The sequence below is a fragment of the Engystomops pustulosus genome, chromosome 2 (assembly GCF_040894005.1).
Source record: "Engystomops pustulosus chromosome 2, aEngPut4.maternal, whole genome shotgun sequence".
In the NCBI taxonomy this organism is placed as follows: Eukaryota; Metazoa; Chordata; class Amphibia; order Anura; family Leptodactylidae; genus Engystomops; species Engystomops pustulosus.
The window spans coordinates 245,234,732-245,252,163 of record NC_092412.1 but is presented as its reverse complement, the minus strand read 5'-3'; the positions used below and the strand labels follow the sequence as shown (position 1 = coordinate 245,252,163).

The following is a 17,432-nucleotide window of genomic DNA, read 5'->3' as shown; positions in this document are numbered from 1 at the left end:
CTAAATGAAAAAGGCCTGGCTCTCATAAAATAAATATTTATAATATACAAAACCATAAAAACAAATAGAACAGTTTGGTATCTATGTAAATTGTATCGGTCCGCAGAATGAAATGACAACTTATTTATGCCCCCTCCCCACCAAGCCAAGCCCTGGACCACCATAAAAGCCTGAGATTATGAGATTAGACTCTTCCTTGATTATTAGCAGCCGGATTATAAGAATTTTTTCGGTGTCCTGTAGATATTTCTTGGTTTCTAGGGGGAGCACCATGTGCGGGAGGTAGGTATATTTTGTAACAGTCCATAGACGATTTCCCCAGAAGAAGATTTGGGTGAATTCCTGGTATGGTGCATCACTACAGAGGCGTTTTCCCTCATCAGCTGACTTCCACACGGCCGGCTGCAGCAGATTAGCAGAGGCCGGAGCTTACAACTTTTTCATTGTGGTTATCGCTCCTTCAACATTTCCCCAGAAGTTTGTTTCTCCTCCTCGCACCATATGTGACGATCCCAGAAGAGAAACTGTGCGGAAACTAAACTGCTGGACAGGGAAGACGGAGTAACTCCAAAGGTGAGACTGGTGTCATATGGGGGCAATGAGGGGGGTGGAAAGGGGTATCCCGGATCCTTCCTTGCAACCATGACATGAGCAGTATCTAAGCTGCCATTATTTAGACTACCTTACATAAAGCGGAACTGCTGTATCTAAACTCCCATTCCATAGACTTCTACCTTACATAGAGCTGTATCTAAGCTGACATTATGTAGACATGCACCTTACACAGAGCTGAACTGCTGTATCTAAGCTCCCATTATATAGGCCTATACTTTACATAGAGCTGTATCTAAGCTGACGTTATATAGAAATCCATCTTACATAGAGCTGAGCTGCTGTATCTAAGCTGCCATTATATTGGCATCCACCTTACATAGAGCTGTATCTAAGCTGCCATTATATTGGCATCCACCTTACATAGAGCTGTATCTAAGCTGCCATTACCATTATATAGACATCCTTCTTACATAGAGCTCAGCTCCTGTATATAAGCTTTCATTATATAGCCATTCACCTTACATAGAGCTGAGCTGCTGTATCTAAGCTGCCATTGCATAGGCTTCAACCTTAAATAGTGCTGTATCTAGGCTGCCATTATATTGACATCCACTTTACATAGAGATGAGCTGCTGTATCTAATCTGCCATTGCACAGGCTTCAAACTTACATAGAGCTGTATCTAAGCTAACACTATTTAGACACCTCCCTACATAGAGCTGAGCTGCTGTATCTAAGCTGCCATTATCTAGCCATTCACCTTGCATAAAGCTGAGTTCTTGTCTGTATCTTGAAGTAGTAAAAGTTCCTGGGGGTCTCATCACTTGAGTCGCCTGTAGCACATGTGAAAAGGCAATGCTCTACATACTGGGTGCTCGTACAGTGATGTGCACTTACCTCATACTATCAATCCTGAGAATTAGTTTATATCCCAGACAGCGCCCCCTCTCCTACCTGTCTATACAGGGAATTGCACCCATCTGCATTCACTTTAGTGATGCCAATGGAAAGAAAAGTAAAAAAAATAAAAGCCCCAGCTGTAGCCCCCTTGTACCCAGGTTGGAAGAGGACCCCAGAGGTAGGACCACCAGGGAACATAAGGACATCGTAGGACTGTACGAGATCCGGAAGTCCAACCTGTTGCTCCCCACCTGTTATGAATGACTAATATGGAATATTGAGAATTAGGATTATTTTGCTGGATAGTCGGAGAGATACAAGTGTGGAAACCATCAGGGAAATGCACAAATATTTATCCCCAGGAATCTGTAATGTGATGCAAAATGTCCTGGAATTAAAGGGGCTGCTGACGGATGGCAGATGTTTTATGGTGTGTGACGTGATGACTCTGCATGGGGGAGTCATCAGGACGCCGGAGAACTAGAAATCCGGATGCCATGTTTTAGGGGGGCACTGTGCTGAATATTTTGGGGGCTAGACTGCGCTTTTAATGATGTATACATGACCTTTTACGTTTTTACGTTTCCGGTTTTTGCTCCCCTTCTTTACATACTCATAACTTAACATATATTTTCCCGTGTACAGAGCTTTCTATGTCTCAAATTGTGCTTCCTATTTTTCATGCCATGTACTGGGAAGCAGGAAAAAGTGGGAAAAAAATAATTCCAAATACAGTGAATTTGACAAAAAAACCCCACTTTTGCGCCATTTTCTGGTGGGCCCTGTTTTTAGGGTTTTCACTGTGCGCTCCAAATGACACGTCTCCTTTATTCATTGGGTCGGTGCAAATACGGGGATGCCAAAATGTATATAATGTATGTAGGTTTTAAAAAATTTAAAACCTTTTGTATGAAAAAAACATTTCTTCATTTTGCCGTACTCCGAGGCCAACAACTTTTTCCTACTTTGGCGCATGGAGCTGTGTAAGGCGTCCACTTTTGCCGGGCGTGATGACGTTTACATTGATAACATTTGCGGGACTTTACGACCTTTCGATTACTTTTGATTTAAAAAATTTTTGAGTCGCAAAATGGCATTTCAGACACGTGGCCGCTATTTTCCATTGCGGTCTTCACCACTTGGCATAAATGAATTTATATTTCAATATTTCGACTTTTGGGACACAGCAATACCTCACATGTTTTAGGATTTTTTGTGTTTATTTTATATCAGTTCTAGGGAAACGAGGTCAATTTGAACATATAGTTTTTTAATATATTTTTTTCTTTTTTACAATTTTTTTCACCCCCTAGGGTACTTTAACCCGAGGGGGTCTGATAATTCCTACCACATGCTGCCATACAGATGTCTTGCAGTATATGGTGGATTTGCCAATGATCTGTTACAATGTGTCACAGGAGCCTCGTACAGACTCCAGGCAGTCATGGAGATGGATCGTCGCTCCCCGATGATGTCACAGAGAGCGCTGATGACAGCCAAGATGGCTTTGCTGGTGGCATGTAAAGAGTTAACACCCGTGATCGCTGTTAGCACCCATTGCGGCTGTTAATGCTGGGTGTTTGCTGCAATATGCGGCAAACACCCATTCTGTACAGAGAGGGCTCAGTCGATGTATTATTATGTTGGTTTGCGGCAAGGGCTTAAGGGGGTCATTCCTCTGGAGACAGGATTGTAACTAAAGACTCATGAAGCCGAAGGCAAAAATTTAGCTTACTCTAAGGCAGCTTAGATACATCAGCTCTATGTTTGGCAGATGTCTTTATAATTGCAGCTTAGATACAGCAGCTCTATGTAAGGTGGATGCCTATATAATGGCAGCTTAGATACAGCAGCTCTATGTTAGGCAGATGTCGTTATAATTGCAGCTTAGATACTATAGCTGTATGTTATGTAGATGTCTATATAATAGCAGCTTAGATACACCAGCTCTATGTAAGTTGGATGCCTATATAATAGCAGCTTAGATAAAGCAGCTCTATGTAAGGTGGTTGCTTATATAATTGCAGCTTAGATACAGCAGCTCTATGTTATGTAGATGTCAATATAATTGCAGCTTAGATACAGCAGCTCTATGTTATGTGGATGTCTATATAATTGCAGCTTAGATACAGCAGCTCTATGTTAGGTGAATATGTTTACATAAGGGATCTATATGTGTTTATAGATTGTAGTGTTTTATTATTTCAGTCCTGTAGCAGCTTTATTTATCTACTGGGCAGGGTAATAGTCTTATTTTTCATGCACTGCCTGGTGGTATTACGTGTTATTGTACATCACTGTTAGTTTAGCACTGTATGATGGTATTATGGTCAATTTGGCATAAGATGAATATGCAAAGGTCATGTGCCCTGTGTACTGTATGGCAGCATTATTTTGCAGCGTATGGCACTGTTATTTTAGCACTAAATGAAGTATTATAAATAATACATTATGCACTGTGCAGGGCAAAATTAAGACCATACATGGTGGTCTATTTGGTGTTGCATAATGCCGCTATAGTGCTATGACTTGAGCACGGCATGGTGGTATTATAAATGATAAATTTAGCTCCCTTTGGCAAATTTCATACAATGCTTAGTGGTTCATTATGCTTTCATCTGTATTGGTGACTTGAGCACCGTATGGCGGTATAAGCATGATATTATTATTTTAGCACTGTATGTTCAAATGTCTCTGCATGTTATTGTATTATCCGGCACTGTATGGCAGTATTATTTTAGTACTCTGTACCAGTTTTATTTGGGCACAATTATAGCAGTATAATCTATGCAGGGTTTGACTGTGATATAGGGGTAATACTCTGCATTGTATGGCGGTATTATTTTAGCACTCTATTTGGGCATAGTGAATAATAATAGCGGTATTATTAAGGCAGAGTTTGACGGTGATATAGGGGTAATAATTGGCATTGTATGGCGGTATTATTTTAGCACTCTATTTGAACATGGTGAATAATAATTGCGGTATTGTTAAGGCAGAGTTTGCATGTGTTCTAGGGGTAATAATTGACATTATATGGCAGTATTATTTTAGTTCTGTTTGTCAATATTTAGGCAGAACACTGTCCAAGGTTCAAGCCTATTTTGTGGATTCCCTGTTTACACCTTTGTGCATGAGAATATGGGCAATAATAATCATCTTTATATAGCGCCATCATATTCCGCAGCGCTTTCCAGATCTGTAAGACTTGTCTTCTGCATATAATAGCGCGTAGCTGTAACAAAGGGAAGCAGAACTCCTCATGCAGCGCTGTTTCAGTTGCATTTCTGGTGCTTGTTGTCCTCCGTGTTGTGATGAAATATTCCGAGTTACACAAGAGCTTCCGTGGTGAGGAAATGCTGATTCATCCCCTCTCAGCAGAGTGAGTCAGCAGCCCGAGCCCTGACACTGCTGTGCCGAGCGCTGTCTGCTGGGAATCCCGGCTCATCCCGCCCGCTCTCCCTGAATGACCTTCATTGTCATCTGATTTCAGTTTGTGGATTTGCTTTTTATTTTTTTTTGGAGCAAAATTCTGTTTTGTAGCAACAGCCGTGAAATCTGATCCACACGGAGTAATATGCGGAAAAAAAACACAACTCAGCCGTATACCTCAGTGTAGTACACAAATCCTAAATAGGCAAAACTGAGGGCGCGTTCACACGATTTGTAAAGTTACGTTTTTTTGTTGCAATTTTGGCATATGGCAAAGTTGCATTCTTAGGCCCTGAACAGTCGTAGGATTTGTCAAAGATTAAGGGTGATGGTCACACATGGCGTTTTCAACCCGTTTTTAAGCAGTCCGTTAAAAAAGCATGCGTTTTTGAAAAATTAAATTAATTCAATTAAAATGAATTAAAACTGGTCAAAAAGGAATGCATTTTTTGACAGACTGCTTGAAAACGGCCAAAAATCGGGTTCAAAACGCCACGTGTGACCGCAGCCTGAGGGTGAAGACACACGTGGCGTTTTTAGGCCGTTTTTGGGCCGTTTTTAGTTAGTGCGTTTTCAGATCGTTAAAAACGCATTTTAACAGCTGAGGAGAGGTGATTTGCCTAATTACATTATTGTTAACATTTGTGTTAAAAGCCAAAACGCAACATGTGAACGCGCCCTGAATGTTGGGTCCGCTCACCTCTACCACTAATGTATCCATCCAGACATGTGTTTAAATTACAATCCGTCTCAAAAAAAAAAAAAAAAAAAAGGAAACTGCAAAATGGAAGCCAAAACGCAGATGGGAACTGGCGCTCAGCTGTAATACCACACAGCGCCCATGGTCATTAACCGGTTAAGGACCGGGCCATTTCCCGTTTTTTCATTTCCATTTTTCACTCCCCACCTTCAAAAATCTATAACTTTTTTATTTTTACACGTAAGAAGCTGTGTGATGGCTCATTTTTTGCGTAACAAATTGCACTTCATAGTGATTGCATTGAATATTCCATGCCATGTACTGGGAAGCGGGAAAAAAATTCCAAATGCAGTGAAAATGGTGAAAAAACGCATTTGTGTCGTATTCTTGTGGGCTTGGATATTACAACTTTCACTGAGCGCCACAAATGACGCATCTAATTTATTCTTTGGGTCGGTACGATCACAGGGATACCAAATTTGTATAGGTTTTATAATGTTTTCATACATTTACAAAAATTAAAACCTCATGAACAAAAATTTTTTTTAATTTTGCCGTCTTCTTGTGCTTATAACTTTTCCATACTTCGTTGTATGGAGTTGAGGGTGGTGTCATCTTTTGCGACTTTTGATGATGTTTTCAATGATATTATTTTTAGGACTGTACAACCTTTTGATCACTTTTTATAGAATTTTTAATTTTTTTTTAAATGGCAAAAAAGTGCCAGTTTTGACTTTGGACGCGATTTTCCGTTACGGGGTTAAACGCAGTGAAAAACCGTTATCATATTTTGATAGATCAGGCATTTTCGGACGTGGCGATACCTAATGTGTTTATGATTTTTACTGTGATTTTACTGTGACTGGGGGGTGATTTGAATTTTTAGGTTTTTTTATTATATTTTTTTTTTTTTTACTTTTTTTTAATTTTTATTTTTACCATTTTTCAGACTCCCTAGGGTACTTTAACCCTAGGTTGTCTGATCGATCCTACCATATACTGCCATACTACAGTATGGCAGTATATGGGGATTTTACTCCTCATACATTACAATGTGCTGATAGCACATTGTAATGAATGGGTTAACCCGAAGTAGCTTCGGGTCTTCGTGAGACCCGAAGCTACCATGGCGACGGATCGCCGCTCCCCGATGACGTCACGGGGAGCGGCGATCCTCGGAAAGATGGCGGCGCCCATGCGCCGCCGTCTGTTTGAAGCCGCCGGCAGCTTTGCCAACGGCGATCAGCAAGAAAACACCCGGGTGTTACCGGTAAGCCTTTGCTGCAATATGCAGCAGAGACTTACCGGCTATGGAGAGGGCTCGGCCCGCGAGCCCTCTCCATGCATCGGAACGCGACCGCCGCCGTGAATACACTGCGGGCGGGCGCGAACCGGTTAAAGGAGCTGTTTTTGGAAGAAAGCAGCCATGTTTTTCAACCTTCAGACAACCCCTTTAACCACTTCCCGACTTGCGCCGTACTAGTTTGGCGCAAGCCGGGTCCCGGTGCATGGAGATGGCTCGCGGGCCAAGCCCTCTTTATAGCCGGTTAGTCTATATTGCAGCAAAGGCTTACCGGTAACACCCTAGATCGGTGCTAGCATGGGCGCGGCCATCTTGCCGCGGATTGTTGCTCCCTGTGATGTCATCGGGGAGCGGCGATCCGTCGCCATGGCAGCCTCGGGACTTCTCTCTCGAGTCTGACTCGTGTTAACCCATTCATTACAATGTGGAGCAAAATCCCCATATACTGCCATACTGTAGTATGGCAGTATATGATAGGATCGATCACACAACCTAGGGTTAAAGTACCCTAGGTAGTCTGAAAAATGGTAAAGGTAATAAAAAAAAAAAAAAAAATTATAATAAAAAACCTAAAATCACTCTTTACCTAAAACTGATATAAATATAAATAAACAGTAAAAATCATAAACACATTAGGTATCGCCGCGTCCGAAATACGCACTGCACGTCACCACATTTGTCCCTTTTTCTACAGGCCACAGGAGGAATTGGATTATTATAGGATGCGTTTTTGACCCGTTTTAATTAAGATAATTGGTAAAACCTGTTTTTTAATGCATACTTTTTTTAACAGACTGCTTAAAAACGGCCCAAAACGCCACGAGTGCCTCCGGCCTAAAGGTTTTGGCTGCGTTATGTTCATATCTATAGATTTTGGGGTATTGTTCAGTTTCTTGGGCAGTTCTAGCATCACTTCATGACCTATTTCAGGGCAGATAGAAGAGTCTCAGTAGACAATCCCTTTAAGAGGATGTTTTCCCTATTTTTTTCAGGGGTGTCCGTGGTGGAGTGTGATGTGTGGTGATATATCCCTTCCCTGGACTATTATAACTGTATAGTGATATGTAAATTTATTATATAAACTCTGTAGTAATCGCAGTGACATGAGTCACCGCGCACACACACTATAGCCGCACGAGGCTGCAGCTTTTAGCACAGTGTTTGCAAACTGACTGAGTTTGACCCTCCCTGGCCCCTGTAGCCGCTGACGTCACTCGGTTACGTCATTCCAAGACTCTCAGGCAGCCCAGGAAGCTGCAGAGAACAAGGAAGAAGAGTCAGGGCTGAGAGGAGTCCGTGTCTCCGGCTGCAGTAAGTGTGTCGGGGGCTTATGGGGGAGGGGCAAACACGGGGGGCTCTTAGAGGGGAGGCGCCCCCTGCTGTTGTAGTATGGCCCCCAGGGGGTGTCACGTGTCGCCCCTGCTGTCACTGATGTGGCTGTTGGGTTATGTTTTTAACTTGACTTGTCAAAATGACGTCATATCTGATGGTTTTGTGATTGTGCCCCCTACTGTTTATATCATAAACCTGCTGAAGTACTACAACTCCCAGCATGTCCTGGTCACTTATCAGGTAACTACAACTCCCAGCATGCATTGCAGCAGAGATTCGGGGTTCAGCCACCTGCCAGTGTGCTCAGCTGTTGTGAGACTACAACTCCCATCATGACCAGTGTCACTTATAAGGGGTCAGCTGCCTGTGCTGCTCTAAGCTCTTCTTGAACTACAACTCCCAGCATGCATTGCAGCAGTGATCAGGAATCGGCCACCTGCCAATGCGCTCAGCTGTTGTGAGACTACAACTCCCAGCATGCCCTGTGTCACTTATCAGGGGTCAGCCACCTGCCACTGCACCTAGCTGTTGTCCCATTAATCTGCAGTGAGTGTGATCCTGTAGAACTACAACTCCCAGGATGCCCTTCATTTGTGATCAGGCCTCAACAATCTACGTTACTCCAGCTGCTGCACAACTAAAACTCCCAGCATGCGCTGCACCAGTGGTCAGACAAAACTACAACTCCGAGCAGGCTTTTGCACATGTCAAAAACTTGTACTCCATTTGCTGCAAAACTATAACTCCCAGCATGCTCTACATCTGTCAACAGTCTGCAGCACTCCAGCTTTTGCAAAACTACAACTCCAAGCATACCCTGCATCTGTGATCAGGGGTCAACAAAGTCCTATCTAGTCCTCCATTTGTAATAAGGCAAGAACAACTATTATGAAACGCAGATCACAGAAGCTGAACATGCTTGGAGTAGTAGTTTTACAACATGCAAGTTGCTGCAAAGAATCCTGGGAGTTGTAGTTCTTCTATAACTTAAGTGCATCAAGTTGCTCCATTTATTGAAGAAATACAACTCCCAGGCTCCTTTCCATCCACAGTCAGGAATCTGCCACCCTATAACTTTTGTAAAACTACTACCCCCAACATGTCTATCTGTATAGTTTTACAATAGTTGTAGTGCTGCAGGTTCCTGGTTGCGGATGCTGAGGATTCTGGAAGTTATATTTCTTCAATAGCCGGAGAGCTGCTGCTTGCAGTCCCCCTGATATGACGTCATACCTGTCCGGTGAAGCCAGGGGGCGCTCTGTGAAGGAGAGGGTAAAATTTTACTTTCTATTTTCATTGTGACATAGCTAAGGCTCACAATAGCAAGATAGTGCTTAAGGTTCCCAATTTGTACAGAAAGGGAGTCCTTGCATCATACTGAAATATGATGCAAGGACTTCCCGTCTTCTGTTCCCCTTAAATCAGTATATATCGCTCTCGCCTGACGGTGTAAACAGAGCCGCGTCATGTGCAGCCTTCTGCTTTGGGTCGCTGCCTCTCCACGTATCTGTCAGCATGTTGCTGTGTTTGGTTACATTGTTGAGTGTGTTATTCCAGGTCCGTGTGTGTGTAAACCTGTAAGGTAACGTCAGTAGGTCCATTGCTCCCCCCCCCCACCCCGTCCTCCAGGAGTCACCAGAAAGTCAGCACCTCGTCCAACACGTTTACACCTCAGGGTTTATAGGAAGGGAGAATAGGATTGCATCAGGTCCCTGCGGATCATGTGAAAAAATGCGGGAGACATGTAGGATCTTCATGTCTCATGTTCAAGTGCAGGGCTGGATTACAGGACATCTATATCCAGGATGCAAGACTGTATGCAAATTAGCCTGAGGGGCTCCAGGCTCCATTAACACCTATAAATTATTCTGCTATGTCCAATAGTGAGGAGACCCCTGCACTGGCTGCTGATATCATCTGATTTAGGCAGAGCGCCACAGTTGTGAATTGAGCAGTTTCGAATTAAGGATTTACGAGCAGTTTAGGATAACACTTTCAAGCGAAGGGCTCCTTGCCTCGGCGGCGGGTCGGACAGCGAGGGGCGCCTGGCCTCGGCGGCGGGTCGGACAGCGAGGGGCGCCTGGCCTCGGCGGCGGGTCGGACAGCGAGGGGCGCCTGGCCTCGGCGGAGGGTCCACAGTTACATCACTTGTAAGCCTGAAGAGGTAGGCACTCAGCAGGAAAGTGTGTCCTTGCTTAAACTTTCACATGCAGATGTAAATTACCCTAGATCAGGGAGGGGCCCAGAGGTCGCACTAACATTTTTCCCGAAGGGTAATAATACTCCTCTTACTATTTTTGAGGAGTATTTTTAGCCGATGAGGAGTATGAAAATTTCGGTAATACATATACATATCTCATAGCCGTTTATAATGTTAATAGACGCTATTTATACAAAAAAAATCATGTCTGCTCACTGCACACACTCAGCGCACACAGTACACAGCACACACTCGCACAGCACGCACTGGCAGGGCACACACTGGCAGGGCACACACTGGCAGGGCACACACTGGCAGGGCACACACTGGCACGGCACACACTGGCACAGCACACCACACACTCGCACAGCACGCACTGGCACGGCCCACACTGGCACGGCACGCACTGGCACGGCCCACACTGGCACGGCCCACACTGGCACGGCCCACACTGGCACGGCCCACACTGGCACGGCACGGCCCACACTGGCACGGCACGGCCCACACTGGCACGGCACGGCCCACACTGGCACGGCACGGCCCACACTGGCACGGCACGGCCCACACTGGCACAGCACAGCACACACTGGCACAGCACAGCACACACTGGCACAGCACAGCACACACTGGCACAGCACACACTGGCACAGCACACACTGGCACAGCACACACTGGCACAGCACACACTGGCACAGCACAGCACACACTGGCACAGCACAGCACACACTGGCACAGCACAGCACACACTGGCACAGCACAGCACACACTGGCACAGCACAGCACACACTGGCACAGCACACACTGGCACAGCACACCACACATTCGCACAGCACAGCACACATTCGCACGGCACAGCACACACTGGCACAGCACACACTGGCACAGCACACACTGGCACAGCACAGCACACACTGGCACAGCACAGCACACACTGGCACAGCACAGCACACACTGGCACAGCACAGCACACACTGGCACAGCACACATAGAGGGCAGTGTACCCCGGCCGCGGCTCACATTCACTCGGGATTACATAACTGCTGGCCGCTGCTGCAGGCAGAGAGAATTGGAGCAGGACGAGTAGCAGCGGCTTCGCGGCTCACACGTCTCCCCTAGGGCCGGCGCTCACAGATCCCAGAGATCGCTGCATCCTGCTGAGCTGTCCCGCACACGATGCGATCACGCTACTGCCATTCCCCTCCTATGCAGTGCGCGCCGGGCCGCTCAGCCTGCACGCTACACGGAATAATTGCCAAGCGTATCTTTACGCATGGCAATTATTTTGGAGGGTAATGGCGCCTCACTATGACGCGTGGTGAGGCGTTAATGCAACCTCTGGAGGGGCCCACTCATAATTACGCAGTGGGGCCCTCTTCTGTAGCTGTATAGCTGCCTTGGTGTGTGCTCAGGATGGTGGTTGTGTACACAGCGGTGTTGGTAATTTTCCATATATTATATGTAGATCTGCGTGTGTAGCTCATGTTTAGCAGGAAATTCTTTAAATAGTTGTACTTGGAACAGTCCTTTGTGCGTCGCAAAGCCATCCTCCTTTTGTGCGTTGCAAAGCCGCCCTCCTTTTGTGTGTCGTGAAGCCGCCCTCCTTTTGTGTGTCGTGAAGCCGCCCTCCTTTTGTGTGTCGTGAAGCCGTCCTCCTTTTGTGTGTCGCGAAGCCGCCCTCCTTTTGTGCGTCGCGAAGCCGCCCTCCTTTTGTGCGTCGCGAAGCCGCCCTCCTTTTGTGCGTCGCGAAGCCGCCCTCCTTTTGTGCGTCGCGAAGCCGCCCTCCTTTTGTGCGTCGCGAAGCCGCCCTCCTTTTGTGCGTCGCGAAGCCGCCCTCCTTTTGTGCGTCGCGAAGCCGCCCTCCTTTTGTGCGTCGCGAAGCCGCCCTCCTTTTGTGCGTCGCGAAGCCGCCCTCCTTTTGTGCGTCGCGAAGCCGCCCTCCTTTTGTGCGTCGCGAAGCCGCCCTCCTTTTGTGCGCCGCGAAGCCGCCCTCCTTTTGTGCGCCGCGAAGCCGTCCTCCTTTTGTGCGCCGCGAAGCCGTCCTCCTTTTGTGCGCCGCGAAGCCGTCCTCCTTTTGTGCGCCGCCACGTGGAAGATGCCAGTGGGATGTGAATATTTACACCTCACTTCATGTCCAGTTACGTTCCCCAGCGAGAAGCTCTCGTTCCTCAGGTGCTAGACCCCGGGTGTAACATGTAGCAATCCTGTAGGTCCCTAGGGAGCGGATGTACGTCAGTGAGGTATTTATGACCGGTTTAAGCATCAAAGATCCCTGCTCTCCCAGAAGTGATGACATTATGGACATTGAGCCGCTGAACCAATCACTGGTCGCTGCAGTTGCTTCTGAATTGGCGACACAGACAATCATTTACTTTGATGATCTTATACTTCTGACTCAGATGTGGCTGCTGAGACCTGTTATTGTCTCAATTTTCTCATGCCCAATCACTGGCCTCAGTGGCAATGTCTTTAGCAGGTTCATTCAGTTCCAGTTGCTTAGCGTTCAGGACGGGTGTTCCAATCGGCAAATGCTCCAAGTCTGACAGATCAAACTCTCTTGTGTGTAACCGGCCTTAGTAGTTGGCACTTTACTGCTGAGGCTAGTGATTGGTTTCTTATCCTCAGCGTCGTTGTTAACACCTGAATGAATGGATGCCACTTGACTGCTAAGACCAGTGATAGACTCAGCCATCATATTACTAATCACCAGCCTCAGTGGTAAAGTCTGAATGGATGTCAAGTCTACTTGAATGAGTGTGTGATGGCCGGGATCAGGGATTGGCTGAGCTATCGCGTGGGACGTCATCACTTCTGGTCCAATGAGATCGGAAATGCCAAGAAAGGGGAGACTACTGGAACTGAATGAGGGGGCGATTAGTGGGACCTTCGAAATTAAGATTTTTTTTATTTAATTTTTATACACAAAATCTGCCCCTTTTGGGTTAATTCAAAATCACAGAAAACTTTGTGACCCTGGTGTCACCTTTTATGCCTATGGAAAAGAGAATGTATTCATCATGAATGGAAACCAGAGAAAACTGTATACACTGCACATACTGCAATGCAAGAAACTCAAGGGTTAAAGACTAAAGCAAATAAACCTGTCATCCCGGATGGGAATTTCCACTTGTACAGCACGTAGGTGACATGCAGGTAGCCGTGGGCAGTACGTGTAGCCTCCGATGCACATGTGTTTTTCTCTTCTGTTGTGTCCCGGCTGCCAGCACTACAGGGTTAATCTTTATCAGCCTCTTGTAGACAAGTACAAGGTTCCCACAGTCCATCACAACCGCTCAGGAACGACAACCACAGTTACAGTGGGGGGAAAAATTATTTAGTCGGCCACCAATTGTGTAAGATGAGAGAGGTCTGTAATATACATCACAGGTAGAACCTCAACTATAAGAGACAAAATCATGTGATGTGTCCTGCGTCATACACCTAATCTGCGGCCCGACTGGAGAGAAATTGTCATATTTATTAATATGCAAAAGGGAATTACAGTGCACTGTGGGTGTGGCTACACGGTCTGGTGCACCCTCTGCTTCTCTGCGCCTCATCCATAGCTAGACATTGGGTCCCCGGTTCTGCAGATCCCATGAAGAGGGATTTACATCTGCTGTAAACTTCAGCGATCAGACGCCTCTGAGTAATAAAGCAACGTACAGAGATTATTCTCATTGTGGGAAATCCCGTTGCTTGTATTTTGTTATTTATTTCTCCTGTGGTTGTAGATTAGGCAGAAAAATGAAGAAAATAAAAAATGTCGACCCTTTTATTATTCCCTCTAGTTCTGCCGTTTTGTGTGGTTTGGCCCAGATGTCGTTTTCTTCTGTGGAAAATCCCTGATTATTTCCCAATAGTCGTGTCACGGGATTTCCCCATATTAATGGATCTATCCTTCAGCGTGTGAAAGTAAAGACACCCACTTGTAAGATTAAAATTAATTTTTTTTTCATGTTGCCCCCATCCATCTAAGTTTCCGCTTCTTATGTTTTTACACCGTCCTTCTATGTTCCCATTTCCCTTTGTGGCCCCCTACTTATTTCTGTATGCCCTTAGGTCTTTCTATGTTGCCCCCCCCCCATCTCTTCTTTTTATCCCCCCCCCCCATTGCTCTATGTTCCAATGAACTGTAATTGTGTTGCCCCCTACTTATTTTTCTGTAATTCCCCTCTTCTTTCTGTGTTGCCCCCTATCACTGTAAACGAAAACGAGCAGCTTCCAACTGTGATGTTGGCCCCACCTCCTTCCCCTTACTGGCTCCACCCTCCGAGGCGGAACTTAAATTGATTTCTTATTAAAAAAAAATTTTATTTTGCTATCCTGAGTAGGGACTAAAAAAATCTAATTTATGCCCCAGACTTGTGGAGCAGATTTAGGGACAATCCCTTGTCCGGGAGCTAAGCCACCTCCAGATGGATCTGATGCTTTCCGTTTTTTATCTTCAAGAAGGATGAAGGATTGTAAACCAAGCACACTTACATACTGGTGTGTGCCCCCTCTGGCAGTGAAATTGAGCCTGAGGGGCACAAGGTTCCATAGGTGATAATGAAGCATGGAGCCTCTCGGCCTCGTTTACATAACTTTTAATGCCTTTTTTTCTTAAAACAAAGGAATAGGAAGCTTAAAGAACGGATCCTGCCAGAGGGGGCACACAACAGTATATCCGTGTGCTTGGTTTACAATCCTTTGTCCTGGTAGTAGATTTCCTTTAATTGTTTGCATGGACTTAAAAGGGTTTTCCCACGAACAAAAGTTAGGCCCGATCCTAACTTGCTGATCAGTGGGGGTCTCAGAGATGAGATCATGAAAACGAGGGGCCCAATGGGGTTCCAAGTACCTCCATAGGACCCCTCGTCGCTCTGTCAGACTAATGGAGCAGACGGCCGCACATGGCTGTTCTGCTCCTTTAATCTCTATGGACCTGACAGAGATCACTGTGTCCACAATGCCAGTAATAGCCTCTGTGTCCACAGACCAATGATGCAATAAATATCTTTTTTTGGATATGCAAATCGATCTTCAAGTGCAACAGAGGCGGGACCAGTTTGACCATAGACAATCAAGACACAGGCAAAGGTTAAAATTATCACCACGACAAAATAACTTGTACCAGTCAATGATTCAGAAGGGGCCCTAAGCACTTGAAGCTGTCTGTATGTAGATAGGGTCCGCCTCCAGTGCACTCTACCTTCTGGAATCCTGTGTGTCTAAGAACAATATGATCGAACATGTTAAAATCCATCGTTGTCTGGTGCCTGCTTTTCCATGGTCCAGAATTCTGCGTCCCCCCTACTCCAATTAGACAGTCTGGGTACGGGGCACATCCGAATTTTTAGTTACAGGCAGATGCTGTTTATCCATCAGCTGATCTGTGTGACTTTGCTTTGCGAAGATCAAGACGATCAGGTCAAACTATTACAGACCTGACATTTTCCCTGCAGTGGCCACTACAGGAGAGATGTAGTATTACCTCACTCGTACACATGTAAAACATGGCCCGGATGGGTCCAAAAAGAAATAAATTGCTCTTTCTTGAGGGGTTTCTCCAAAAATTTCTGGCCTATCCATGGATTCCGAGGAGGTGAATGTGAGATGTGGTTGTAATTATAGCCTCCAGCCACTACAGAGACTAAGGAGCCAAATACTTTGAGCTCCAGTCTTGCTATTAAAGGGGTTTTCCCACAAACAAAAGTTAGGCCCGATCCTGTGGCTAGGTCCTAACTTGTTGATCAGTGGGAGTCTCGGTGCTGAGACCCCCACAGATCCTGTGTCTGCTCCATTAGTCTGACAGACTGACGAGGGGTCAGACGGAGGTGGGACCCTATTGGACCCCTCGTTTTTGTGATCTGATCAGTAAGTTAGGCCCCATCCCGTTGTTATCGTGGGAAAACCCTTTTACAGATAGGTGGATCCGCCTTCCCTCTAAGATTAGAATTGGGTCCTGCAGATCTTTGTGCCTGAAGAGTTGAATTGCAGATAGGACAGTTCAAAGCAAACGGGTAGCCGTAAGCCAATAGAGTGGCGTTCTATGTTAGTGGAACTAAGTTGGAGTTGCCATCATTGTCCTTAGTTGTATCAAGCGTCTATGTGTAATATCGATGTGTTTGTCTTCCTTGCAGTGGTGGAGATACCAGGAAGCATGCTAACCGAGTGCCCCATGCAGGATGTCTTGTAGCGAGAAGAAGGACGCTGATTTTGCGTACGAGTCTTCCGTTCACAGCGCAAATCTTCTGCTTCGCCTGAACAGCCAGCGGGAGCAGGGTCTGCTCTGTGATGTCACCATCGTGGTGGAAGACCAGAGGTTCCGGGCCCATCGCTCGGTGCTCGCCGCTTCCAGCGAGTATTTCCTATCACGTGTGGTGCCACCCAGCAATGGCGAGCTCATTATTACACTGCCGGAAGAGGTGAGCACATATGACTGATTTTTACCGACGACTGCTCTTGCTAAAAGCGCCATGTTTTTATTTTTCACAAATCCATTATTTTCTTAGTTGCCTGTGCAGCAGTTTCTTTGCCATCCTCAGTTTAGCCTGGTTCTGCAGTAGCTGTGTACCCTGGCTGCACTGAATTCTCCTGTGATTCCATAGAGTTGTTTAAAGGTATTGTTTTACAGAGGGGGAGGGACTGCTGCTCCCTGCTCACTCTAGAGGGAGGAGCCAATTGTTATATGATGCTTTCTGCGTGTAGCTGAATTTGTGCTGCTCTGTGGATGCAAACATCTGTTACACAGAATAATCCAGAGTTCCAAGATCTACCTTTCACTATCGGACCCCCTTTCCTAGCCTGTGATTCTGCAGAAACTTTCTCTGTCTCTGCACCTCAAGCTATGTCTTGCACACCTGCAGCTACTCCCCCACCTTTTTCTCTCCTGAAACTTTCTGCACATCAGAGCATCTATCTGACCTTTGGTGTCAAACGTTTGTGCAACAGAAATTTTCATTTGTGCTGTTATCGTTTTTAAGATATTATTAAAAGTTTCCAGAGGTCAACCAGCCCCCCCACATTGC

General features: G+C 45.8%; 1 protein-coding gene across 2 annotated transcripts in view; it reads left to right on the top strand.

Annotated features, from left to right (window-relative positions):
- The first annotated feature begins 434 nt into the window (after positions 1–434).
- BACH1 (BTB domain and CNC homolog 1) overlaps positions 435–17,432 on the top strand; it is a 32,512-nt gene continuing 15,514 nt past the window's right edge. The window contains exons 1-2 of one of the 2 annotated variants that reach the window (XM_072138656.1): positions 435–573; positions 16,545–16,829. In XM_072138656.1, coding sequence (XP_071994757.1) covers positions 16,590–16,829 — 240 coding nt within the window. In that variant the 5' untranslated portion in view covers positions 435–573; positions 16,545–16,589. Of the gene's footprint in view, positions 574–8,099; positions 8,202–16,544; positions 16,830–17,432 lie in introns of those variants that run through there. The other variant, XM_072138655.1, reaches the window with a different exon arrangement.